General features: G+C 41.3%; 13 protein-coding genes across 13 annotated transcripts; 6 read left to right on the plus strand and 7 right to left on the minus strand.

Annotated features, from left to right (window-relative positions):
* Positions 1-25: 25 nt before the first annotated feature.
* Positions 26-2,596, minus strand: FOA43_001150 (uncharacterized protein; the record flags this gene model as incomplete). The annotated part of the gene is made up of 1 exon (XM_038921472.1): positions 26-2,596. The coding sequence occupies one exon, from the start codon at positions 2,594-2,596 to the stop codon at positions 26-28; it is 2,571 nt and encodes an 856-aa protein (XP_038777400.1).
* Positions 2,597-3,060: 464 nt separating this feature from the next.
* Positions 3,061-7,404, minus strand: FOA43_001151 (uncharacterized protein; the record flags this gene model as incomplete). The annotated part of the gene is made up of 1 exon (XM_038921473.1): positions 3,061-7,404. The coding sequence occupies one exon, from the start codon at positions 7,402-7,404 to the stop codon at positions 3,061-3,063; it is 4,344 nt and encodes a 1,447-aa protein (XP_038777401.1).
* A 259-nt stretch (positions 7,405-7,663) lies between these two features.
* Positions 7,664-8,233, plus strand: FOA43_001152 (uncharacterized protein; the record flags this gene model as incomplete). The annotated part of the gene is made up of 2 exons (XM_038921474.1): positions 7,664-7,699; positions 7,766-8,233. 2 exons carry the CDS (start codon positions 7,664-7,666, stop codon positions 8,231-8,233), a joined length of 504 nt encoding a protein of 167 aa, XP_038777402.1.
* Positions 8,234-8,288: 55 nt separating this feature from the next.
* On the minus strand, positions 8,289-8,720 carry FOA43_001153 (uncharacterized protein; the record flags this gene model as incomplete). The annotated part of the gene is made up of 1 exon (XM_038921475.1): positions 8,289-8,720. The coding sequence occupies one exon, from the start codon at positions 8,718-8,720 to the stop codon at positions 8,289-8,291; it is 432 nt and encodes a 143-aa protein (XP_038777403.1).
* A 270-nt stretch (positions 8,721-8,990) lies between these two features.
* Positions 8,991-10,703, plus strand: FOA43_001154 (uncharacterized protein; the record flags this gene model as incomplete). Its single annotated transcript, XM_038921476.1, has 1 exon — positions 8,991-10,703. The coding sequence occupies one exon, from the start codon at positions 8,991-8,993 to the stop codon at positions 10,701-10,703; it is 1,713 nt and encodes a 570-aa protein (XP_038777404.1).
* Positions 10,704-10,801: 98 nt separating this feature from the next.
* FOA43_001155 (uncharacterized protein) lies at positions 10,802-11,461 on the plus strand (the record flags this gene model as incomplete). The annotated part of the gene is made up of 1 exon (XM_038921477.1): positions 10,802-11,461. One exon carries the CDS (start codon positions 10,802-10,804, stop codon positions 11,459-11,461), a length of 660 nt encoding a protein of 219 aa, XP_038777405.1.
* A 167-nt stretch (positions 11,462-11,628) lies between these two features.
* Positions 11,629-16,056, plus strand: FOA43_001156 (uncharacterized protein; the record flags this gene model as incomplete). Its single annotated transcript, XM_038921478.1, has 1 exon — positions 11,629-16,056. The coding sequence occupies one exon, from the start codon at positions 11,629-11,631 to the stop codon at positions 16,054-16,056; it is 4,428 nt and encodes a 1,475-aa protein (XP_038777406.1).
* A 252-nt stretch (positions 16,057-16,308) lies between these two features.
* On the plus strand, positions 16,309-17,712 carry FOA43_001157 (uncharacterized protein; the record flags this gene model as incomplete). Its single annotated transcript, XM_038921479.1, has 2 exons — positions 16,309-16,316; positions 16,389-17,712. The coding sequence occupies 2 exons, from the start codon at positions 16,309-16,311 to the stop codon at positions 17,710-17,712; spliced, it is 1,332 nt and encodes a 443-aa protein (XP_038777407.1).
* A 529-nt stretch (positions 17,713-18,241) lies between these two features.
* On the plus strand, positions 18,242-20,365 carry FOA43_001158 (uncharacterized protein; the record flags this gene model as incomplete). Its single annotated transcript, XM_038921480.1, has 1 exon — positions 18,242-20,365. One exon carries the CDS (start codon positions 18,242-18,244, stop codon positions 20,363-20,365), a length of 2,124 nt encoding a protein of 707 aa, XP_038777408.1.
* A 58-nt stretch (positions 20,366-20,423) lies between these two features.
* FOA43_001159 (uncharacterized protein) lies at positions 20,424-21,779 on the minus strand (the record flags this gene model as incomplete). Its single annotated transcript, XM_038921481.1, has 1 exon — positions 20,424-21,779. The coding sequence occupies one exon, from the start codon at positions 21,777-21,779 to the stop codon at positions 20,424-20,426; it is 1,356 nt and encodes a 451-aa protein (XP_038777409.1).
* Positions 21,780-22,392: 613 nt separating this feature from the next.
* Positions 22,393-23,313, minus strand: FOA43_001160 (uncharacterized protein; the record flags this gene model as incomplete). The annotated part of the gene is made up of 1 exon (XM_038921482.1): positions 22,393-23,313. One exon carries the CDS (start codon positions 23,311-23,313, stop codon positions 22,393-22,395), a length of 921 nt encoding a protein of 306 aa, XP_038777410.1.
* A 190-nt stretch (positions 23,314-23,503) lies between these two features.
* FOA43_001161 (uncharacterized protein) lies at positions 23,504-24,050 on the minus strand (the record flags this gene model as incomplete). The annotated part of the gene is made up of 2 exons (XM_038921483.1): positions 23,504-23,953; positions 24,012-24,050. The coding sequence occupies 2 exons, from the start codon at positions 24,048-24,050 to the stop codon at positions 23,504-23,506; spliced, it is 489 nt and encodes a 162-aa protein (XP_038777411.1).
* Positions 24,051-24,179: 129 nt separating this feature from the next.
* FOA43_001162 (uncharacterized protein) lies at positions 24,180-26,675 on the minus strand (the record flags this gene model as incomplete). The annotated part of the gene is made up of 1 exon (XM_038921484.1): positions 24,180-26,675. One exon carries the CDS (start codon positions 26,673-26,675, stop codon positions 24,180-24,182), a length of 2,496 nt encoding a protein of 831 aa, XP_038777412.1.
* Between the last annotated feature and the right edge of the window lie 315 nt (positions 26,676-26,990).

Here is a 26,990-nt window from a genome sequence, read left to right on the forward strand (position 1 = left end):
TTAATAACCAATGCATAAAAATTATTTAGAAGTCGACGTTGTTTTTTGCTAAAGTCATGTCACTCATGGCAAATAACAATTCATCCTCGTCGTCTTCATTGCGGTTGTGTGTATAGTCTGAAGACCCCTGTCTTCTGTATATGGCTAGCTGGTGCAAATTGGCAGGTCCGTGAGGCACGAATGGCGATTTGGTAGTTAAGCCTGAAGGGGATAATTTCCTGTCTTCTGATTGAGGAGAATCGTGATTACTCAAAGAATTATTGTTTCTCTCATTGTCATCTTCTCCATCTGATTCGAAAACCTGCTCGTTATACGAACGTAATTTCAAGAACTCGGGATCGACAAGTTGAGAATCTCCAGGACTTTCTGATCCCCTCGAACTTCTAGAGCCATGTGAATCTCTTGAACCTTGAGATTCTTTAGACTTCCTAGATCCGAGTGAGGCACCGGAATGTGTTGGTCTTTGAACCTCTCTCTGTGAAACATTTCTTGAGCTATAATTACCCAAAGAACTTCTATTTTGGGTACTATGGGAGGTACTATTCTCACGTGCAGGTGTCATTCCTCGATATCTGCTGTGCGACGAAGCTGCAGAAGATTTTCGACGCAGAATTCCAACCACAGAAGTCTCGCCGGAGGAAGAAGCAGAAAATCTATTAGCGTAGCTCACTACCGGCGATAAGGTCGGACCTACAGGGCCAGAAGAAGATCCAAGTTTCATAAACTGAATGGATGGAGAATAAGACGAAGATGCAGCGGAACTGCGACGCTGGCTCCATCCCGGACTCTGCATTGCTGTGGGAATGCTACGCGGTGTAGCACTTACCACCATGTTTCCCGGCGATATAGACCGCGTATATCTCTCTGAAGAACCTCTTCGTAAAGGTAAAGAGGAAGATGATGCAACTCGGTCATTAAACAAGTCATTTCTCTTTTGAAACTGCTTAAACTCACGAAGACTATCGTCAAAGATGGTTGAAGAAGCTGGTTGTGGCTGATCCGACGAACCACCAGTTATAGTCGTACTTCCTGAAGCGAGACGAAGATCTGGCTTGGAGTCAAGCATCTTTACAAAGCTATCCAAGTCATCATCGAGATACATTGAATTTGTGGGTCCACTATCAGATTCCGAAGATGCAATCGTCTTACTTCTTAACTTGAAGTTCTGAAGCACTGGGTTGTTAGTCCCTGCCAACTGGCTACTAACACTGTTCTGCCTGCTACCCCTAAATCTGGATCCAAAAGATGATGGAAACTTACTAGATGCAGACGATAGTGTGGGCAGCATCTGATAACCTGAAGGAACAGGCGTGGTTCCAGTTTCATGCTGCTGCAACTGCTGCTGCCTTTCTACGCTTCCAAACGAAGTGTTAAAAGAACTGACTGAACGATTAAATGAATCTCGAGTTTGCTGATTCCTTAGAACAACAGACGTGTTAGAACGTGTTCGGTTGAGCGTTACCGGAATTGGCTTGGAAGTGACATAGGAAGATGCGCCGTTTGACGGGCCTGGACTTCCTTTGGAGGTCACTGAGGCAGGCAGCTGTGATACAGGTGGAGAGGCAGAAGAAGCAATAGAGCCACCCTTAAATAATGGAACAGATCTGATGGATGATCTGCGTTTCGGTGATTGCGTCAGTATCTGCGTTTGATTCTGCTGACCAGGCGGCTCTTTCTGTTCTCTACTATGACTGCTTCCAATGGATAAGGGAGATGTTGACTGATGAATTGGCAGAGAAGCGTCTCGATCACTTCCATAGGTAGGTTCTTTCAACACACGCACTGCAGAAATAATGCTTTCTTGCGAGGAGTTCTTTTCCATCATAAATTGATTTGACAGAAGTTCTTCGTTGTCCCGAACCTCAAAGTGGCAATTGATCCGGTATGACGACGAGATTTTGAGGGCACCAATAGGAGTAAGCACAGAAGTCAATCGTCTAGAAGCCAGATGGTTCTCTCCAGAAGCTTCACTGAATGATTTACTCAACCCGATTCTGCCCTTAGAACTGATGGATTTTGTGCCATCCAAAATGTTGGCTTTCAAACTAAGATTGCTGGAGCTCTGTGTAGATTTCATAAAGCTGTTCCGAAGCCCATAGGCCGGAAGTAATCTGACTAATGTGTACAAGGAGCGAAACAAAATTATTAGTTTCTTGTATATCGTGGGCAACTCAATGGAGTCGTTGTCAAAGCTGGTCAAATCAAACTCGATTAACCATCGTTCCAGCACTATCTCTAATTTCTTATCTGTTTTGATTATAGTGCCATCATCTATCACAAGAGTTTGATTGGGCTCCAATCCTCTGAGATCCAAAACAGTCTCTACCACCAGAGGCGGTAGAAGTAGAATATCTTTCGTTTTCCAAAGTTTCAACTCCTCTGATGACATAGCCGCAATAGACGATGACTCATCCAATTCTATGTTGAACCATCGATTAGTTCTATGTGTCAAGGAGGAGGCTTCATCTGAACATTCAGAAACACTTGCTCTTGCACCCACAATGATACAGGCAGACTTAACAAAGAAGTTTTGAATGATCTGCGCCAAGTTTTCTGACTGCTTTTCCGATAATAGCTTGAATTGCTTCGAAGACATAATCAGTACGCGTATGTATAGTAGAGCAGGTTAAAATTTGTTCCTCATAAGATCGAATGATACATGCAATAAAAAAAATAGTGTTAGTAGTCAACAATTAATATCCCTCGTAGACCAGATAAGAGATGGGCAAAGATAAGAGTGGAGAAAAATAAGGAACAGAGCCAAGATAAAAGAAACAGAAATTAAGAAGAAAACAGAAATTAAGGCAGAACTAAATAAAATATATCGAAAGAAGAATTGGTAACGTAAAGAAGAAAAGTGTATTATGTTGTTGTGAGTTCCCTAAGTGCCCTCTTTTGATACCGATAAAGACGATAGCGATGAGTGAATCCGTTTTGAGAATTACGTCGACCGTGGTCGATAACGGTCGTTCGCGAAAGATGTCGTCATTAGTAGACCCAGCTTGTCGATCTGCAGTTACCTGATAAGGAATCAACTATGCCAAGGGTCCTTAGTTCAAATTAAATAGATACCTTTAGAAGAGCTTTATATCCATCCAAATTTCCCGAATCAAGGAATAAGCCACGTTGAATCTCACGAAGCCCACCCGTTTTAATATATGCTTCACCTAACATACTTGCGTCTACCTTCTTAGAATTAGACGACACATTGAGAGCCACAGTGGTATCCAAATTATTCCATACCTCTGACTCATCGGGAAAAAGAAATGCATTCCTCTGCCAGACTTTTTCATTACTATGGTCACCGACCCGTTTGTTGATCTGATCAATGAAAAATGGAATCTCACTAGAAACATCCTTCACTTTCATTTCCATAGGTATCATAAGCAACTCTTCCTTGACCGCAGGTAAGTACTCCTCCAATCGATCTACAACAGAAATGGAAGCGATGGTAAGAGCAACAAGTAATGAGCTTCCGTATTTTTCAATGCTTTTAAACAACTCCTCCACAGCGGCCTGCCTCATTTCTTCCTCATTAAATGCATAAAGCACTTGTGACACCAACACAACCACTCTTTTGGAATCTGGGAATACTTCCAGGATCTTGTTGAATTCTGTAAGTGATTTATCGAACTCACCTGTAAAGTAGAGAGAAAGACCTGTCACTGCCAACGAAGATAAGAGACATTTCTGTGCTTCTTCATTCAATGCGGCTTCCTCAAGTAAGTTAGTAGCTTTATCCGCAGCTTTAAGAGCGTCCACATATTGTTTATTTCCAAGATGTAGTCTGGCCTGTTGGCCCTTTGCCACAGCAAAGGAAATTAAGATATTGGTGTCCGGGGTATCCTCATACTTCTCTTCCAAAACACTACACAACCGTGAAGAAAGCTCGAGACCTTCTTCGAAAGTATGAATTCTCTCAATAATAGAGATAGTAGTTTGTAAAGCAAGCGTGTCCTCAGGGTAGAACTTCAAGTAGGAAATCAAACCAAAGTGAGCAGAATTGAATTCTTGAACATTATCCAAGTTACTCTCTTTTGAGGCAAAGCCAACAAGTCGTTTCGCAACAGAGAGGCCGTAAAGAAGAGAATTCAGTGGATTAGAACCATTGGCTAAAACATACGAGTGTGTATAGAGACGTTTGGCAGTAACAGCATCTCCAAGCGCATCTGCGACTAGGGCTTCTCCTGCCCATGGGCCGGGGCCAGACGGTCCTAGTGATTGAGCTCTAACAAAGCATTCGTTTGCCAACTTGAAGTCTCCATGGTACATGTAGAGAACGCCCAAGTCAATCCAAACGCTAGTATCTTTAGGATTCAATGATGACGCCTTGATAAAACAATGCTGGGATACCTTGGCACTTCTTGTTAATGATGAAATACCGAGCGAACACCAGAATTCAGAGTTATTGCTCTCAAGCTGAATGGCTTTCCTAAACACAACGATGGCACAGTCTCTCAATTTTTCTTGCCCCGAATATTCATACCAAGAACAATAGGTAATACCAAGATTGTAGACTAAACCGGCACGGAGAGTCTTGACCGACTTAGCAGGAAGAATTATCAAGGATAACTTAGCAGCCTCCACTGCAAAATAATGACAAACAGTAACAAACTTACCCTCCTTCTCAAGTTTCTTCACATCAATATCGGCAGATTCATCCATTCCAACCACCTCTGTCACCAAATCAGGACTTTCGAATTGAGTGCGATCAACACTTTTGATTATGCCTTCAACAAGATCCAATGGAATCTTGGAAGCATGCGATTGAACCGTAATACTAAGTCTCAGTACATCGCAGAGACTCTTCCATAGCTTCTGCGACTTGAAGTCAAGTTCCACAGCTCTCTTTAATACCTCTAAGGCATCAATAATGGTATCAAGAGACTTCCCGATGAAGCCATTGTCTACCTCATAGAAAGCTTTTGCAATAAGAGTTTCGTATAAGGATGTAATGACACATATCTCATCCTTTTGCTTGCCTTCACTGAGCTTGCTTAGATTGGCAATACTCTTATCATATTCTCCCATCGAGGTCTGAGAGACGGCAAGCAAGTATACGGCATACCAATTCTCCGGTGCAAGTTCCAAGACATGCGAAAACACCTTCTGAGATGCCTCAAGTCTACCTCTTCCCAAATAGGCCTCACCCAAGCCAATCCATGACTCAGAATCCGTTGGGGTAATACGTAAACCAGTCTGATAATATTCAATGGCCTTGGCATCATCTTGTCTTTCCATTGCAGCGCAACCAAGCATTCTATAAGGCCAAGACGGATCTTCGGTGTCTTTTGCCATCAACAATTTGTGTGCTCTCTCGCTTTCAATCACTCTTCCAGCAAGCACACCAACCATTTCCCAGTCTCCAAGTGCGCTGAAATGTTTCACTAGTTCGTGCGAAGAAATAATCTCTGAGGGATCCAAGTCAAAAGCCTTGTAGAAGCATTCTAAAGCCTTGTTCTTTTTATCAAAATAATTCAGGAATATGACACCGAGAGAAGTATAACAGGGGGGATAACTAGTCGATTGCTTTAAAGAGTCCACAAAGTAATCGAAAGCCGTCTTAATAAGTTCAGTAGTAACATCCTTTTTCTTCTCAGCTTCTAATAAATAAGATTGGCCAACCCTCCACAAGGTAATTGATTTACTCTCTAGAGAACTAGCATCGGTGCCCGATATCTTCTTAAGTGACTCAAGAATCAACTTTCTTCCCTCATCATAATGATCCAACTGAACAAGACACCAACCATACTCTTGTGAAGCCTTATAATCGTCAGGATGCTCCTGCACAACATCTTTCAACAAAGAAGAAGCCTTAGCATAATTTCTGTTCTCCATAAAAATCAAACCTTTACCTATCTTTGCCATAATATTGGTAGGATCAGCCTTAAGCACCGAAGAGTACAATTCCATGGCCTTGGGGAAGTTCTTTGGGGACTCGTGATAGGTGTAGATAATAGCCAAACTTAATATCGAATCAACACGAGCATTCGAAAGCATAATACCGAGCTTTTTGTAATGCTGTAGTGTCAAGTTGACATATGCTTGGGAATAGTCAAGCGCATATTGATACTCCTTCAAGTGAATAAAAAAGTTGATAAGGATTCTATGGCCAAGAATTGACGACTTAGCTGCCCGAATACCGCTGAGCATAAAATCAAGAGCTTCTGTATTGGTAAAATGAGGAAGCCTATCTTTAGTCTCTTTAGCGGATTCAGAATGTGAATCTGAACTGTCTACAGATTTCTCCTGTAAATTCGAATCCGCCTGTGCGTCTTTATGTATCTGTGAAGGTTCATTAGACTCAGCTTCCGAACTATCAGAGGCAGCATGGTCCACTGAAAGCTGTTTCTGCTCCTCTGTGATTCGTCTACGCCTTTTTTTTACACTTTTGTCCTCTTTAAGATAGGCATTGAGCACTTTTCTTTCGTAAGGCGACACCTCGGACAAAATGTAAGCATATAAAATGGCGCCAAGACCACGAATACCAAACATTTTGATATAGTCGGTAACAACAATAATGTCCAAATCTGCAAGGGTAGTTGGATCTGTCCAATCCAGAAAGATATCATAGGCAAACTGAGATCCCGTATGAACAAGAACCATTCCGGAAACAGTTTCATAAACATCATCGTAAATCTCTTTCTTGTGTTCCGCTGGAGCAATAAGCAATTTACTGAACTTATACTTCAAATACTCCTCTTCATGAAGAATTCTGCGCTTATCGTTCGTCTCTGTATTGACTAACATCTCGTACAACTGAGGGATCTCCGACTTCTCGTAAGAAGCATACTTCACAGCATTGAGCTGGAGCCGGTTCTGCTGATTAAGATTTGCGGGCATATGAAATTTCAGTTTCTCTTCCGCCACCTTACAGGCAGCAACCTCATTTTTGGACAACTGATTGATTAGCTTAGCCAAGGTGGAAGAAGGATCTGCCACCATTTCTCCTAGAAGACTTCCTAATTCAGATAAGCCGGGAATAATCTGACGATAGTAGTATTCTACCATCTGACTGCTGGCACCGGAGTTTGAGTGCTTATTCATATACTGCCTAATTTTTTCGACACATGGTGTCAAGTTCTTGTCCTCGTTGTCCATAGCCCTGGCAAGACCGAGTAAATCTGCGAAAAATCTTCGATAGTTTGTACTTTCCATATCAATAAGTACAATGCCTTTCCATGCCAGAGGATCTTTATTATTAATCTTAGTTGCATTTCTGTAAGCCTTGAGTGCTTCTTCCCTTTGACTCATTAAATCCAAAGCTTTCCCTTTGAAAAGATATGCATAGTAATTGTTCGTATCTTGCGCAATGACATCATCACAAAGATCAATGGCATCTTCAGGATCGTTTTCTGAAAGAGACCGTCTTGCTGACTTTAAAAGAGACTTCACTGAAGTCATTAATGTATATTATATGGAGAATGAATGGAAAGATGATCGAAGAGATGGGTTAAGACGGAGAGTAAGTAATATTAAAAAGTTCTTGAACGTGGCTCAAACGTGGCTCAAGTGTGGCGGTGCACTTTTTCAAATCCGAAAACAATACAAAATGGTTATTACCCTTTTCAGTAATCACTATTTACATATCAAATATATGTATCTATCCTTAGTATTGCTTCCTCTTTCCTCTTTTATTTTCAGGTTCTTATCTTTAATCATCATGACGAAAAGCAAAACTAGATCGAAATCCAAACAGGTGAGTATACATTTTCCATACTGGGATTGTTGTGTTATTCATACTAACAGATAAACGATCTGATAGACAGACGTATTAAATCAACTTACTAAAGATCAACTGCGGAATTACAAGTCACTCTTTAATCTCATCGATCAGGACCACGATGGTAAAATAAGCAGTAAGAACTTGAAGAGTACGATAGTGAATTTGGGAATTGAAGGACTGGAAGATGACTCCATAGTGAAGATGCTCTCTAATAAGGACTCGACGTCATCATTGAATCTGAATGATTTTCTGCGCCTGATGGGTTCGAAATTTGCCGAATTCAGCGAAGCTTCAGATCTTCAAGAAGCATTCAAAGTGTTTGGAGGAGATCAAATCAATGCTACTAAACTTAGAGCTACACTTATGGATGTTGGTAAGACCAACAGAGACAACGGCATTGAATCTGAGGAAATAGATAGTGTCTTGGGGGACTTCACTAAGGAAAACAAAATCACTGGAGAAAAGATCTTCATGGCTGATAAGTTTATAGATGCAGTTGTAAATTAGACATTGTTCAAATGTATTTTATTTGTATTGTCTTTTAAAAGTACACAGGTGTAGATCAATCAATAATCAATTCATCAACACTCCAATCCTCATAGGAGTTATCGGGGAGATACCGCCTGACAATAAGGGGGATCTTCTTTTGTGACAATTCCTTCTGTGCTATTTGAAGAGGGTCTGTCTCTCCTTCTATATCGACTAGAACCGGCGCATTCATGGCGATTTGTAATGCTCTTGTTCCCAATATCCTGGCCCTTTCATATTTCGTCATGTAAGGTGTTGTTATTCTTTGATCTTTAGGCACAGCATGAGGTGTTGGTCTCACTCCGATTTTAAGTATATCATCGTCAGCAGGTCCACTGCCTCCATTAATCACCTTTTTTCCATCCACCACTGAAGGAGGTGGTAGCTCATCGTCACTGAATCGATCGTCATTCAAATCGGCTGGACTGTTTTCTCCCTCGGTATGATTCACTTCGTATTCATCCATAACTCTATTATTACAACGATGAACAGACTGTTAGTATATCCGGGACAAAAGGCCTCCTCTGACATTTAAAATTTTATCTCGAAAAATTTTAAGTAGTGGAAACAAAAGATCGACCTTGACGGGTCGTTCAGGTCGATCGCGTTGTAGTCATTTCCAAATGCCTATACTCTATTTGGTTTACTTTCTTATCATGATCGGTTGGTTGGTTAGTGGGTTGATTGGTGGATTGATCAGTGAATTGCTATTTTAAGTGTATGAATTTTTATTATTATGAGGTTAAGAAGTCGTGACTTTCAGGTTAGTGATAGACCTTTTGATGAACATGAGGACGATTCGTATGAGGATAGCGATGATGCGTTAGTCCTTGGAAGTGTAGTGGAGGAAAAAGCAAATGGTGAAGAGGAGTATGTCGAGGAAAAGGACAATAGTGAAGACGAGTATGTGGATGAAGACAATGGCAAAGATGAGTATGTGGATGAAGACGAGTATGTGGATGAAGATGAAGATGAAGATAATGATGATGAGGATGAGAATGATTCTACGGATGCTTATACGGATGCGGATGCTTATGTGGTTAATAATGAGAATGAAGACATAAATACTCGTGTGAATAAGAATGAGGACGAAGTTGAAGACAACGGTGCGGATGCAGATGCTTATGTGGTTAAGCATGAGGACGAAGACGCAGATGCAGATGTGAGTAAGAACGAGGACAAAAATGAGGATAGTGAAGACAACGACGAGGTAAATGGAGACAAGAAGATCCAGGTGATCGAAGAAACACCCCGTAAACGACGCAAATATACATTTCGTGTTCGGAAGCCTGCCAATAAGAACAAGCCAAAAGTGTTACGCCACTATGAACGTCCGAAACGATACGTGTGCATGATACCGGGATGCGGTAAAGCATATACGAGGCCCTCATTATTGGCACAACATCAAAGATCCCATACTGATGAGAGGCCATTTGTATGCAAATATCCGGGATGTCATGAAGCATTCTTAAGAAAAGATCATTTGATTAGGCACCAGTTGAAGCATCTAGATGATGAACATAAGCCTTTTCATTGCAGCATATGTGGAAAAGGAGTGAACAGTAACCAGCATCTAAAAAGGCATGAGAAGACTCATTCAAAGGCTTTCAAATGTGAATTTGAAGGCTGTAAAGAGTCATTCTACAAACATCAATCCCTTAAGGCCCATCAAAGAGCTGTGCATAATCCAGATAGATTGAAATGTCCTGAATGTGATAAACATTTTGCTAGGCCAGGAAGGCTGGAGGAACATCTTGAGAAGCACCATGGCGATAAGTCCCGATTTGTATGCGAGTATCCCGATTGTTTGCAGACTTTTCTTACATGGACATCATTACGTCGTCATATTAACACCGAACATGTGAAGTTGGAATGTGAAGTATGTGGACGAAAATGTGTGGGACCTAGTGGATTAGAGAATCATATGAAAATTCATGATGAGTCTACGGTTATCAAGCTTTGGAAATGCCTTGTGTGTGGTGAAAAGTACCATAAGAAAGATGAATTGATGGACCATTTTCATTCTGAGCATCCGAATGACGAACTGCCGGTATATTTAGAGAAAAAGCCGAAAAAGAGGAAAAGAAAGGAACTTGATACCAATAAAGGAGATCATGTGGTAACAGTCGAGGCTGAAACTGAAGTCGAGGGTGATGATAATGTTTCCACTACCCCAATTACACCGAATTTGGAGTATGATTTCCCTGTCAGTAAGAATCCTGGTCAGTCGTTTACAAAGCAGGCCAAAAAGGGAAATATGGGATCTTCACTTCTAGATCTTATCATTAATAACGTGGATGAAAGATTGGCATGCGAGTATACGAACTGTCATCGGTTATTCCGCAAAGATTACGATCTCAGAAGACATTTAGAATGGCATCGGAAACAGGATGTGGTGCTTGACGAGAGGATCAAACAGCTTAAACAGAGTGATAAAGCTGATGTATAAAATGGATAAGTAAATGATTAATCTCCAAATAAAGCTAACTAAGATCGCGAAGTGAAAAGTTAAGGTGATGCCTGGACACCTCTCATCTTCTTTCGTTGATGGCAAATAGTTCTAAGATACATAAGCTAAGTTCGAAAGAGCGGCTTGAACGAATACGAAAGTTACGACGACTTAGGAAAGAGTCTTGGATTGAAAATAAGAAAGAACTGAATAAAGAATATGAAGACAAGAAGACATCTGTCAAACTTATGGAACAATCAGAGAGAGAGAAGGAGCATAAACAAGAAGAGCTTGATAAATTAAGCAATATGAATTATACTGTTGAGGAGGATGAAGAATGGAATAGAAAAGTTGAAGCACGAAAATTATTATCTAGTCAAGGAGAGTTTCAGAACTATAAGCAATTGGCAGAGAGGACATACTTGAAGAACGTGGTGAAGATGCAAGAGATCTCGGAAGAAGAGTATGAATTGCAGAAAAAGGTTTATAAAGAATTGAAGGAAAAGGGATTGAACGAGGCGGAAATTATTACGCAGCTGACAGATAGAGAGAGATTGAAGCATCTGATAGGAGAGATCAAGAAGAAAGATGAAAAATCGTACCAAAAGAGAGGGAAGGCAGGAAAAGCAGGAGAAATTGATACAGATATTGGATACATCAACGACAAAAACAAGCAATTCAACGATAAGTTGAATAGGCATTTTGACAGATATCTAGGAAAACTGAAGGAAGACATCAAGAGAGGAGGTGCTATATAGATATGGCTCTGTGTCTTGATGGTATGTAATATAATTTGTACGCTAATAGAAATGGCAGAATTGAACGAAAATTTTTTTATTTCGCTTCTTTGTTGGTGCGAACAAGAAACTAGCGTCCTTGATGACAGTTTGTTGATAGATAGCATTGGTGTAGCAAGTTAGAGAGAATGTCTGACGAGGCTGATATTGTAAGCAAATTGAAGCAAGAAGATAAGGCGGAAGGGGAAGACATAAAAGAGAAAGTGAAAGAAGAAGATTCCAGTAAATTGATAGATGATGCAGCTAGTGAAGATGACGAGGATAATGGTGATGGCGATGGTTCTGATGATTCCTCTGAAGATGATGAAGATGATGATGAAGATGAAGAAGCCATTCGGAAAGTTCGAGAGGGATTTATTGTTGATGACGATGAGGAGGAAGATGGTGATGATAGCGGTATCAAGCATCACCGCCACAAGCACAAAAAGAGAAAGACCTCAAATGAAGAATTGGATGAGGATGATTTGGAACTATTAAGAGAAAATGCTGGTGAATTGCCTTCAGAAGTGACCGAACGAAGCAAATTCAAGCGTCTCAAACGAGGAGGAGACGATGTCAATGAAGCTGAAACCGCTACCAAAGAACTTACAGAAATGTTTTCCGATGAGGAAAACGAAGAACAAGCTCACCCAGAAGATGAAGGGGAAGAAGGAGATGATGATCTTATGGAGGCCTCGAGGAAAAGACAGCAACAGCGTGCAGGCATGCCAGGAGAGTTCGACGATTTCATTGAAGACGACGAACTGAGTGAAGATGATGAAAATAGAGACGAAAGATTGGCAAGAATGCGTTCTGCTAGAAGGGCCAAACATAATTTCACTGCAGGGTCTCAGATAGATCAGGATAAAATGGATGAGTTATATGAGATATTTGGTGATGGCGAAGAGTATGCCTGGGCTTTAGAGGCAGAAAACGAGGACATTGCCAACGAGGAGAATGGCACAGAATTGAGAGATGAAGCTTCTGGCGAAACAGATGACGTAGCAGCTGCTGCTTCTTCCGAGCGTGAAGAAAGTACAAAATCCCCAACTAAGAGCTTGAAAGACGTGTTTGAATACGAGGAATTAAAAGAGCATCTTCTTACAGATCAAGATCAGAAGATTCGTGTCACTGATGTTCCAGAGAGATACCAGTTGTTGCGCGAGGGAATAGAAAACTACAACCTTCCAGATGAAGAGTTTGTTTTGAAACAGCAGTGGATTGCCGAGAAGATTTACGAGGAAAAAGCGTCTTCATTTCAGGACCAAAAAGCTATATGGGATCCCTTCAAAGATTCTGTTTTCCATGTTGTTGAGTTCATTTCTCGCGATAACTTGGAAGTGCCTACAATCTGGAATTGCAGAAAAGACTACACTTTGCACACTTATCGTGAAGACGGCCAGCTTCGTGTTCAGAAATTACTTAACGAGAACGATCTATGGCGGATAGTTCAATTGGATATTGAATATCATGCAATCTTGGACAAGAGGACCAGTGTTCGCAAATTATTTGAGTCTTTACTAGTCACAGATCCATTGTACGATGAATTTATCAAGAGTGCGAAGAGTATTGCTGAGTTACAGGATTTGCATGATTACCTCAGCTTTGTCTACAGTGCTAAGTTTCGTGATTCTCATGAAAAGAAGCATCACTCCGATGGAGATTCTGATGCATCCAACTCTAAACAGAGAATTCATTCTAGATACAACATTTTTGAGAGGATAAGGTCCGATATAGTCTATGATGTCGTTAAGGTTATGGGTATCACCGCTGACCATTTTGGCGAAAATGTTAGTTCCAACACAAAGCTTTATGTCACTGAAGATCCCGAGAAAAAACCTGAAGAGGTCATAGAAGAGGCCATATCCAAAGGCTCGTATTTCGATACTAAGGAGAAGGCCCTCAACTCCGTCAAGCATATATTTTCTGAAGAGTTAGCACACAATCCCAAATTGCGGACACATTTGCGTCTAGCTTATCAGAATTATGCCACCGTCGATATTGAGTTGACCGAAAGAGGTAGAGTAGAGATTGGAGAAAAGTCACCATATGCCGACTTCAAGTACGCTATTAACCGTGCCATGGAGTCGTTCACTTACCAGTCTGATTTATTCTTGCGAATGCTGGAGGCAGAGTCATTAGGTTTGCTTCATATACACATAGGTCTCAAGAGCGCCTACAAGAACTTTGTTGATCAACTATTTTCATTCCTCTCCTCTGACGGTACTTCTGATGTCAGTAATGCTTGGAACGAACTTAGAAGGAATTGTTTGGATTTAGCTCTTGGTAAGTTACTCCCATCTATCGCTCTTGGAATTAAGGAAAAACTTGGTAGAGACAGTCAAAGATTATTATTTTTTGATATTAGGGATAAATTTTTGGACAAGGTCGACCAGGCACCTTTCCATCCTGTTTCATCCGCTAAGGGCACGGTTCCACGGGTATTGGCCATGTCCAATGGTGATGGTAAACGTGATGCCGCTGTTCTTGCCGTGACTATGGATTATGATGGTTCCCTAGTCGAAAGTGTGAAGTTTGAAGAAAATTTCAGAGAGAGCGAATTCGAAAAGAAGCTGATTGCATTAATACAGAGGTTTAAGCCTGAGGTTATTGCCATTTCTGGATATACTCCCGAAGTATCATACTTCTTCAAGCATGTGCAAGAGCTTGTTCAGTTGAATAAGTTGACTGTGGAAACTGATGCAGTCCCTGAAAGCAACGACGAATATAAGCAAGATGATGATCTTAAGCAGGAGTCTGAGAGTAATTTAATTCCTCTACCTGTCATTTACGTGCCGGATGAGACTGCTAGAGTATTTGAGCATTCCCAGAGGGCAAAGGAAGAGTTTGGTGATAAACCTCGTGTTGCCAAGTTCTGTGTTGGCCTTGCTAGATACGTCCAAAGTCCACTTCTTGAATACATTTCATTAGGTGAGGCCATCTCTTCGGTGTCTGTGCATAAGTATCAGGACTTACTTCCAGCAGAAAAGTTTCGCTTTGCTACTGAGACTATCTTTGTTGATATGACATGCCTTGTTGGTGTGAAACTGAACGATGCTGTTCGTTCGCAATATATGTCTCAGATAGTTCAATTCATCGCTGGGTTAGGACCTAGGAAAGCAGCTGGTGTGGTGAAGGGAATTGAAAACACCGGAGGTGCCATTGTGAGAAGAGACGATTTGATCATAAAGGAGCTTACTACGAAGAATGTGTTTATGAACTGTGCATCATTCATCGAATTGCCCGTTCCTGACAGATATGATAAAGATGTGGAGCTCTTAGATGCTACAAGGATTCACCCTGAAGATTATGAGTTAGCTCGGAAGATGGCCAGTGATGCTTTAGATTTGACTGATGAAGACCGTCAAGCTGTTGAACAGGAGGAGGGTGGTGTCGTCGGCAAACTTTATGAGGAAGGTGCAGAAAAATTAGATGACTTGTTGTTGGAAGGATATGCTGACCAGTTGGAGCAGCATGGACACAGAAAGCGTGCTACCTTGGAGATGATAAAGGAGGAATTGCAGAGCAACTATGAAGAACTTCGGAAACCGTTCCACGCTTTGATGCCGGAGGAAGTGTTTTATATGTTGACGGCCGAGACGAAGGACTCCTTCCAAGAGGGATTGTTGATTCCTGTTGTCATTCAGAGAGTCGACAACAGATATTTGTCTGTTGTGACTCAATCTGACGTCAGAGGCAATATTTCACGAGCTGATATTGTCCCGTACAATGATTCGACTAATCTGCTGGCCCGTTTCAACGTTGGCCAACCTGTTCAAGCCGTTATAAAGTCGGTTGAATATCCGGACTTCCGTTCGGAAATGTCACTCTTACGCGAGGACGTTATGCAAGCTAGGAAGGGCATGAAGGTGGACAAGTTCAAGGGATTATGGGACTTCGATGCTGAAGAAAACGATATTAAGAGGGAAGAAGAGTCTGAGAAGACGAGTGAATCCGAGACCAAGAGGTTCATTAAGCATCCATATTTCCGAAACTTCAACAATCAACAAGCAGAAGATTACTTGGCCTCAAGGGAAAATGGAGAGTTTGTCATCAGGCCTTCTTCTAAAGGTGCAGGTCATTTAACAATTACGTGGAAGCTAGATAATCAGTTGTTTCAACATATTGATGTGGTGGAGCACGACAAAGTAAACGACTATACATTGGGAAGGGTTCTTCAAGTTGGAGAGTTCCGATATCACGATTTGGATGAGTTGATTGTGTCACATATTAACAAGCTACATTCAAAGGTTGAATCGATGAAAAACTACGAGAAGTTCCGAAATGAACCGGCCAGTGATTCACGTAGCTGGCTTGTCCGCTACTCCAAGGCTAACAAGAACAGATCTTGCTACTGTTTCTGTTTCAACCATAGGGCACCCGGTTGGTTTTACCTATTATTCAAACTGAATGATGATACTGACAGAACATACACCTGGAACGTTAAGGTTCTTCCTACAGGCTACCAACTTCATGGTAATGTTTATCCAGACATGATTCATCTTTGCAATGGTTTCAAGCGTCTCTTGCAGAACCAGTTGAGTGGAAATGCTGGATACGGAGGCTACCGCTATTGATCTAGACCGCAAAATTGGGAGAAATAAAAAATTAGTTCAATCTGTAAAATATAATCATCAAATTCTGTCTACTTAGTCCTTGGTATCTCTCTCTTGGAGGTTGAATTGTTGAGCACTTCTAATAAAAAATTCCCCTGAGATTTTCGCCTGCTCTATTTTCAATCAGGGCGCGTCATGTAAAGAAGCATTATAAATAGGCAGCGAAATCCGGAGTCGCCAAATCCTCCCTTCATTGATTCATCGTTTCGCTTGATGATTTCGTTGCGATTCTGCGCTTGGTTTGCTACAGTTTTTGCTGCAGTGATCAATCTATATATATATACTTATCCTAGTTTGAATTCAGCCAATTGTGATTGGTCTCATAAGTATATCAACTACGATAAATTGACGGATACCCAGATTAAGATTCTTGGGCTTCCGTTCTTAGGGGATCTTTATGAGCATTATTTCGTAAAAGAAGATGCTGAACTATATCCGGATCCCAAAGATATCAGAATTTTGGCCATTGGTGACCCTCAGATCAATGGTAACTGGCCGATAACTCCCTACATTAAGCGACTCGATAACTATGCCAATGACTACTACATTGGGCATATTTACAATATGATGAAGCCACGGTTGAATCCAACGCATGTGGCTGTTATGGGGGACATGTTTTCGTCGCAATGGATTGGAGACTCGGAATTCTATAACAGGACTGGAAGGTTTATGAATCGTCTTTTTCCAAGACCGATAAATCAGACGTTTGCCGAGCTTGATTTTATTGCCAAGCATGAAGATGCCGATTGGGAAAGCCATTTTGGTTGGTTTAATAAGCAGTTGCACGAGGGAAAGTTTGCAAGGGACGATCTCTATGGATATGAAAACGTGAGGGATTGGTCGTCGGCTAACTTGACTACAGAGCCGTTGTTCATAAATATTACGGGAAATCACGACATTGGTTACGGAGATACCACTTATCAGCATATGTGTCGATGGAGAATTTTGTTTGGCAAGGACAATTACTGGATTGAATACGATAACGATACTGATCATCCATGGAGAATTGTGGTTTTAAACTCTTTGGCATTGGATGGTCCTCTTTTACAGCCTGAATTCCAAGAATACGAATGGCAGTTTGTCGATGCTCTTGCCAATAAATCATACAATGGAACAACCATTTTAATGACACATATTCCAATGTATAAGCGTGAAGGATTATGCTCTGATGGACCCTATGTGGATTACTTTAACAAAACCAACTGTCCTCCCGGAGCCAATTGTAGGCTGGGATTGTTGAAATCTGAGAATCATCTTCAGTATGAGACATCACAGAGAGTTCTAAATGCTGCGTTCAAAAACAGTTCTGGCATTATTATGACCGGTCATGATCATGTTGGATGTGTCAATTATTACAACTACGACTCTGAGACAAATATTTGGGAAGCCTCTAAAGATATTACTTCCCCTAAGCATATTAGAGAACTTACTGTGCGATCTATCATGGGAGAATTCGATGGTAACACTGGAATTGTGACTGGTCACTTCAATTATACTGCTCACAATTGGGACTTTGACTACACCACTTGTCCATTTACTATCCAACATGTTTGGTGGGGAGCTAAGGTGTCTTTGGCATTGGCTATTCTTCTTCAAACCTTAACTCTTTTTTTCTAGGGTATGACGGAACGTGATGTTGTACCTTGAATGGAATAGAATAGAATAGAAGTAGAATAAAGTAATAAAGATGAAAGGAGTATTCTTCCTTTTGTGATGACTAAGAAGCTAGTAAGTCGTGTAATTTATATGAAAGCAGTAACTGGTAACCGGCACTGAAACCCATTGAGACTGTATGTCTCCTTTGAAGATAAATAATTTTGTACTTACCAAAATGACTAAAAATTAATGTCAATAAGGCTTTTAAAGATGATTTTAGATAGAAAGACTATACCAAACGATAGCTTACATCAACACATCATATCTTTAAATGCTGCTATGCCTTGACAATCCTGGATATAATACCATCCCTCAGCGCCAATTTTAGGCATCAAGTTTTTTTTCAAGGCTCAAATCTTGAGGCTTAAAAGGGAAGGTCGCAGAAGCAGAGAAATCGGAGAGGCTTGATGAGGGAAAGGGCTCTGTGCGGTCATTACTTCTTCCTACGGCATAACTTAAATTCATTTAACTTAAGTAGCATATGCACTTCATGTTTTATAGAAATAAACATACAACGGCACCGCCGTTGAGCATGCTAACACAACTCTACAATGAGGTTGCCAACAGTTCATTAGCCAATCTTAGTCTGGAGCAGAATGGAAGAATTAGGGAGGCTTCAGCTGGATGGGAGATGCTTCATGAGTCATTTGGGCCTAAGTTTGATAGCGCTCGTATTGAATATGACAGCATCGATCTTATAGAAGAGGAGTCTTTCCTCATGGACGAAATATCTGTTTTGCAAGCACAGGCAGACGACCATATGGAGAGGTTGAGAAAACAGATACAGAGGGAAACGCCTCCAAAGCCTCCACCTCACAGACCATCTTTACAACAAAATACGTCTGCAAATTCACATTCATTTCATTCTGCTTCCCCGGTGCTAACATTGAGATCCAATAACCCAAGAAAGAACTCAAAATCTCTGCTGAAGACACTCAGATCTGGCGCCAGTGGTAGTATCAGCGCAAATGAAAGCCAGTCTCTTTCATCACAATCATTGCATTCACATTCACACTCAAACTCTAATTTATCCGGTTATTCTTCCTCTGCCAAATGTGCGGCTAATCTTATATGGTCTCCGTCAAGCAGCCTGACAACAGGACACTCCTATTCTTCTGCCAATCAGCAGCAACAGCAAAAACAACAGCAAGATCCCTTTGAAAACTTTGATTCAGATTTTGTTACTGAAGGAGAGGCAAAACAGGAGACCATGCAGAAACTTCGGCGCCAAGGAAACGCTTCTAAAGCCAATAGGAAGATAGCCGGTCAGGCAAACGAAGATTTGATTGATTTGGCGGATCAGCTATCTTCATTTTCGATGGATTCCAACCAATCCCAGCAATTTCAAGATTATTCATCGCAGAAGAAAACATCGTCTCAGAGAGCGCAGGCCGCATTACAGAAATCTGCAGCAGTTAGGTTGAATATTCCTCAACCAAAGGCTACAAAGTCTCCAAAGAAGGTGGTTAGACGTTCTCAGATAGTCAATCAAAATCGTAATATGCGGTATAATCATTCATCATCTCGATTGGCTACTTCAAACCGATCCCGGAGGCCTCCTAAAGCCGAATCTCCCAAGAAGGAGCTGGTATTAAACGAAAACTTTACAAAAGATACAGAGACTTTGGGTAGTGATGAAGACAATTTAACAGATTCTAAGAAAAATCAGGAAAAGCTTATAAAATCATTGAAGGGAGTTGATCCGACTGCTGCGCGGCAAATTCTCAACGAGATTGTTGTAAATGGAGACGAGGTCCATTGGGAAGATATTGCCGGCTTGGAGGAGGCCAAAAAGTCGTTGAAGGAAACGGTGGTTTATCCGTTCTTACGACCAGATTTGTTTAGTGGGCTTAGAGAACCAGCTCGTGGTATGCTTCTTTTTGGACCGCCTGGTACAGGTAAGACCATGTTGGCCAGGGCAGTTGCTACAGAGTCGCAATCGACATTCTTTTCGATATCTGCCTCTTCTCTCACCTCCAAATACTTGGGTGAATCCGAGAAATTAGTGAGGGCTCTTTTCCAGTTGGCAAAACGGCTAGCCCCATCAATTATCTTTGTAGATGAAATTGACTCACTCTTGGGAACGAGAAACAACGATAGTGAGAACGAGGCTTCGAGAAGAATTAAGAACGAATTTCTGATACAATGGTCAGATTTGACTAAGGCGGCTGCTGGTAAAGATCAAGGTGAAGATGTTCAGAGAGTTTTGGTCCTTGCTGCCACAAATTTACCCTGGACGATTGACGAGGCTGCAAGAAGAAGATTTGTTAGAAGACAGTACATACCCCTTCCCGAGAAAGACACTCGAAGGGCACAAATTGATAGACTGATGTCGCATCAGAAACATTCGCTTTCAGAAGAAGACATGAATGAGCTTCTGCAACTTACCGAGGGATTTTCCGGTTCCGATATTACAGCTTTGGCTAAGGATGCCGCAATGGGCCCGTTAAGAGAGCTAGGAGACAAGCTTTTACTTACTAGTAAGAGTGATATAAGACCGCTTCAACTGAAGGATTTTGTTAGCTCAATGAAATATATAAGACCGAGTGTTTCTAAGAGAAACTTGTCGCATTTTGAAGAGTGGGCTAAAGTTTATGGATCTAGCGGTGCTTGAGAGCATACCTGTTTATCTTAATTAATCAATATACCCAACCTCCACATGATCTTATTATTTAATTCTTTCTGAATCTTGAGAAGAGACCTCTAGAGCTCCCAGTAGACGTTTTTGAAAATGATTCTGTAGACTTTTCGGCAGACTTAGTGCTGTTAAGACTGGCATCATCAATAGATCCATTCGTCGTGGATAAACTATCTTGCTTCTTCCTCATATTGGAGTATGCCTGTTTTCTAATATCGCGGGATTTGGTTTCCTTGGCTTCTCTGACCAACCTCTCAAACACCTGGGTATCCTCAGCATCATCGTCAGCATCCCTCTTTGCATTCTTGAAGAAAACACCCATGATTATCAATAACTCTGCTCTTTGTCTTCTCACTGCGGACGATTGGGTTTTGTCATTGAGAACCTTTTTACAAACACTGCTTAGAATCTGATTGATCTCGAACCTCGATGAAGCCCATGCAACATGTAGGAACTTTCCCGTCATAGTCTGTTCATACTTGGCCTTCTGATACTCATCCATATCACCATCATCCGATGATTCAAGCATTGCCATCGCTTGTAAAGTACTTTGTGCATCGTGAGCCGAAGAAATCAAACTGAAAACGTCCTTGGCAGTGTTTCTACTCTGTTTCAGTGATGATCCTATTCTATGAAATCGACCCAAAATAGCCTTTTGGGACTTCAAAAAGGCCCTACCTTTGAAAAGATAAATTTTACCAATTTCATGGCACATATCAACACCGAATGATTCTAATACAGCGGAAGAAACGTCCTTTGCCATCATATTCTTAAAATTGGTGAGCTCATGATCATCGAAAGAGCCGTCACCATGTACTGTAGTAAGCACAGGATCCATCTTTTCCAACATCTTCTTCACCAATTCATCCACACGCTTTTTATCCTCTTCTCTCTTCTGTTCCATGTATTTGGACGCTATCTTCTGACGATTCTTCGTCGCATCTTGCTGCTGATTATTGAGCTTGCTGCTCTTTCCATCAAAAGTACTGACCGTAGTCTCAGAAGGATCCCCAGTAGTATTTTCCTCGTCCTCATTCTGCATGGCATCGAGCATTGAGGAAATCAGGCTCAATTCTCCTATGTAATCATTAAAGCCGTCACCTCCAAATATCATAGAGAAAAACTCCTTAGGATCAACATTAGCGGCCTCAACTCCTTGCTTACTCATACCTTCTTTACCCACTTCATCATAAATGGTTCTCTTTTGAGGATCACTAAGAATTTGATAGGCCTCTGCAACCTCCTGAAACTTTAATTCAGCCTCCTTATTGCCCGGATTCTTATCAGGGTGGTATCTCAACGCCATTTTACGATACCCCTTTTTTATAATGATTTCATCTGCATCTGAAGACACACCTAAGATGTCGTAAAGTCCCGTTTCTTTGACCATTGATTATAATGAAGCTAAAAACAAACAAATCCGTAAACAGGAAGAAACAAGACAGCATAAAATTCGAGCCTCATGAAAACTCAATGAGTAACATAATATTGTCTCTTTCTTTGACTTGAGCAAAATGCTATGTAGGCTATCCATTTTTACAAGGAATTTTGCAAGCAGGATCACCAATTCTTCAGTCAAGAGATTGAGACATAAACGATTGCCTGAAGACGACGTTTCGTTCGAAGAAGTAAGTACCCGTTGATTCACAGCTCTCTCGGCCTATATTTGTATACTAACATGCCAACAGTTTGTTTTAAAGAGTCAAGTTCTTCAAACTTACAAAGATATGCTTCGAACCATTCAGAAGATTCCGGATCTAAATACACGAAGAGAACTTCACGACTACGTTAAGGGAGAGTACGTAGCGGCGAAACATGTTAAAGATGCTGGGATCAAACAATCTCTTCTTATAGGAGGCATTCGAGAGTTCAAAAGTTTGACTAATAACCTTGGTCTATCTATGCCAGAAATAGACTTTACCAAGACAAGTGGTTCGAAAAAACCAAAATAAACGATCTTTCTGAATATATAAATATATATGTACATGTGAATATCATCGCCATCAACGCTTAACCCAGGTAGGCATCTTACGGGCTTTCATCTTACCAGGCTTCTTTCTCTCCACGACTCTATGATCTCTAGTCAAGCAGCCCGCAGAAAATAGCCTCTTTTTCAACAGAGGATTATGTATACAAAGGGCTCGAGAAATGGCTAGCTTGATAGAATCTATCTGACCTGTCTTACCACCACCCCTGGACAATGCGAAAACATTGTAATCACCCTCGCCATTGACTACCTGAAGAGGATACAACACTGTCAATCTATCGTTAAAACTTGGGAACACGTTCTCCAATGGCTTACCATTGACTAAAAATTCTCCACTGCCTTTAACAACGTAAACCTTTGCACTGGAAGCCTTCCTCCGTCCTAAGGCAACTGCCCTTCCCTTATCATCCAAGGTTTTGGATTTCTTACTGGCAGACGCCTGTTCTTTAGCCTTTCTATAGCCACCTAGTGCACCCTCAATTTCGTCGTTCTTTAGCTGAGGATCAATAGAATCTAATCTTTTCAAAACAGTCATCAATTTTTGGTACTGAGTCACTTTTAGCTTGTTTCCTCCTCCAATCTCCTTATAATCTTCGAAAGTCAGCCAGGAATTGCTCGAGTTTCTCTTATCAAATGGTAAACTGAGATATCTGTTCAACAAGTCAGTCAATTTCGAGATATGTTCCTCATGCAAGGGATTGCTAGCATAAAATGCAGGTAAGGTGGGGATCAATCGCGTCTGTTCGAGTTCTGGAACGTTCTTACTTATTGCAGGGTCTTTATAGTATTGTGAAAACTGCTGATACTTTAATCTCAATGGACGCTGAGTAGACGAAGATGTTGATTCCAATCTTCTTGTTATCCGCCAATCACCAATAACCGCTTTGAGGTTTCCGGCCCTCGGAAGGCCAAGTCTACCCAATCTTGAAACGTACATGATCTTTGACGGACAAGAAACAAACAAGGGTGATGGCTACGTATACAATTTTAGACTTTCCTTCTCACTATATTTCGAAAATTTTTTTGACCCCAGTCGTGCAACCATTAAGATCCTCGATAGTGGAAGTTAGAAAGCTAAAAGCTCTCGGCTTTATAATACAGTTAGTTAAGGTATAAATAGTCATAAATCATATGTAGTCTCCCATGTCACTGAAAGTATCTTCTTCTCCAGAATGAGACATCTTATGATGACTTTCCTGTTTGACCTGAATATTTTTTAATGGATCAGGAAGTATCACGTTATCCGAAGATTCAGGTGCTCTATGACTGGCGCTTCCACTAAGGTCTCTGGGTTCTTTAGTCTCATTTTCAGCAATATTCTTCAATATTTCCTTAAGATCCTCATTCTTCCTCACTATCATATACATATCGTCCGGTGTAATGGTTTTCCTTCGAGCATGGTTCGCAAACATTGCTAGATCCTCTCCTACACCGGTAAGTTGTCTATACACCAACTCCACCAGAGCAGCCACAAACTGTGGAGTAGCAGTCAAATTCCCACCAGAATCTCGGGATAGTTTCTTGGTTTGCTGCTCCACTACTTTTGATACAGTATACCAGATACTTGCTTTGAGATGCTAGTCTACGTTAGTATTTTATTGTTGTCAAATGAACCATCATCAAAAGCATACTTACCGTTGCAATCTCCTTCTCTTCTTCCGTTAAGATTTTCATATCAATGTTTAGTAAAGAGCAATGTAAATCTTGAAGACACGTTAAGTCGATTCAAGATCCGACGCGTTCATATTTTTTTTATCGTATCTTTCTCGAGTGAAAAATACCTCACCAGTAGTAGTCTCGGTCTTATTCATGTTTTCTTTCAGCTAGTTTTTTGATAGTAGTCACTATTTCCCTACACTGCTCGCCATTCTTGGCCTCCAAATAGTATTTCTTCATAGCTCCATCGTTGTGCCTGTTAACAAATATCTTGAGATATCGGGGCACCTTTGAGCTTTGCTTAATTCTCACTACCTGCCCAATGTTAAAACTGCTGGTCTTAGATTCGTACCACGACCCCTTGGATTCGTTAAATGGCAAAATGTAGATTTGATATCCATCCACAGTCAAAGTTCGAGCATTTTTACTCTTGAAGGACATCTGTTGCCTTCGCCAAACTGTCCACCTATGATATATAGACATACCTGCATTCGCCGAATATGGATAATCCATATTTATCATACCTTTATTGGCAACAGACGGTGAAATGATTTCATCTTTTCCTTCGCTTTCATTGGTGATCAATGACGAATCGTCATCAATTGATCTCCTGCTACTCTTAAGTTGCTTTCCCGGAACTGATCCCGGTGTGAGATTCGACGAGATAGTTGCCAATGATGTGTTTCTAACATGCTGTGCGGGAGAATCCATAAAAAGTTCTCTTGATTTCTGTACTGGTAAAGGAAGCTGCTTCTGCCTCCTTTCTGCTACTTCCAATGGCGAGGGTGTAATCTTCTCATTTCTCTGCATTTCTTCCTCAGATACCTCTGTCATAACGAATTCATCGGCTCCATATGATTTCACCATCCTTGTCCTGTCCAGAACACCAAAGTCGTCTTCCGCTTTTCCATCGTCATCGGCCAAATAAAGTACCCAAAAATTGGGCTGAGCAGGAAACTTCTCAAAAAGAGGAATCTCCTTTCCCTTCAACGTGAGAAGAATAAAGCCAATCATCTCCACAACACGTACTGAAGTGTTGACTTTAACCACTAATGGTGATTTAGCAGTGATTTTCAGACCGGGTATATAAACTGTGATATCTTCAAGAACATCAGATGGTGTCTTCTTGCGTCCAACATAATCGTAATAGTCCAATGATAATGTCTTCTTGTTGATCAATGCGGTAAGTTTCGAAGAAAGTCGTGTTTCAGATGAAGCTCGTGATTGAAGACTGCTTATACTGGGAAGCGAACTAATACTCTCAGTGTCTGAAACATTCAGCTTGTTTTCTTCGATTTGAGAACCACGTCTTTTCACTTCCCGCTTTGTGAAATCAAGTGCTTGATGCGGTTCTTGATCACCAGACATCAATAACATGTCACCGAGAGATTTAGAACTCCGCTTCAATTTCATTTCCAGCCTCTGATAAGATCTTGAAGAAGCAACACCCGAAGTTGGACCTGGCACTGCCATAGATCCTGCAGCAGAATATGTAGCCATACCCAACGGTAGTGGAGCCTGCGGCTGCGGATGCTGAAATCGAGATTGTTGTGAAGAACTTAGTGATGTCGTTCGACTTCTCATGGATACCGAATAAGCAGGCTTAGAAGACGAGTAAGCTCCCTGCCTGGAACTGGTAAAGTTAATGCGCGATACCGGATGGCTCTCCCGGTAGGCTGAAGATGTCCCAATTGAACCTTCATCAGCAGGGTAATCAGAGTCGCTGAGATAATCATCAGAGTCCAAGTAATAGTCATCCGAGTAGGAATAACCACTGACATCTCCGGTCATATATTGTGAAGTAGATTGTAAAGGAGAATCCATCATGTAGTCATCATCATCATCATCGGCAATCTCGCTGGACTCAATCGAACCAACAGATCCTACCGATCCAGAAAGATCAAGCCCCGAACTACCGGAGTTATCCTGCCCTTGAGATATTTCCTGACTGTCATCTATCATAGATGAGTCCATCAAGGAAGAATCGGTGCTGTCCGTGTCCTCGTCGGTAGACATATGTTTTGAGCGAGAGCCAGTTCCATCCAGATTATCTTCACTAGTAGGTTTCTTTCTACTAATGAGACGTTCAAAGAGTCCCCTGCTCTTACTTTTTTGAAGAGAGTGTCTTGTTGCAGCAACCGATGATGGTTCTGATATCGTTTTAACATGCTTATCGGTTCCGGCGGACTCAGAAACGACCTCCTGCCCTCTGGACACAGATGATTTCAAGGGAACTGCAACAGACAAATTCTTCTGCTCCTCTTCCCCTTCCTCTTCTTCTTCCTCTTCTTCCTTGAGAGAGCTACCATACGTGGCTTCATTGAGTACGTCCCATCTTATAGGCGGGGCCGGCTGCCCCTCATACTGGGTCAAAAGAGGGAAGTCTTGTGAAACATTCACTTCATTTGCTACCGTCTCCGGCTTATAAACATAACCCATAATGTAACCAATTTGCTTGGATGTAATACCCGCGGGAGATGAAGAATTCGTATTGGAGGAAGAGTTCCTTAACACTCCTCCTGGCTCTTGTTGCTGCCGCTTATTAGAGTCACGCTTATCCTGGCTCTCATACCTTTGACCAATCGATATAGAGCTTTCTCGAAAGACATTGATAAGAACGTCTGTGGAAAATGGAACAGCCATAATAACCTAATAGTTGTCTCCATTGGAACTGGTTCTAACGCTTTCACTAACTCGGTTTATCTTCCCAGTTCTCATTTTGAGACGATCGACGCAAATCATCTTTCTTCCAATTAAATCTGCGACATTTATTTCCAGTTTCCTTCACCTCAACACTTTTGATTTACTACAGCTTCATCACAATCTGGTTCATTATGGTCGCAACATACAACATTATGGGAAAAGTGATTCCTTCCCACTATCTAGCGATTGGCACTCTTTCTTTGGTTGGCCTTTTGGTGGCCCCAAAGCCATGGAAGACTGTTCCAAAGAAGGAAG

Source organism: Brettanomyces nanus, chromosome 1 (assembly GCF_011074865.1).
Source record: "Brettanomyces nanus chromosome 1, complete sequence".
NCBI classification, from domain to species: domain Eukaryota; kingdom Fungi; phylum Ascomycota; class Pichiomycetes; order Pichiales; family Pichiaceae; genus Brettanomyces; species Brettanomyces nanus.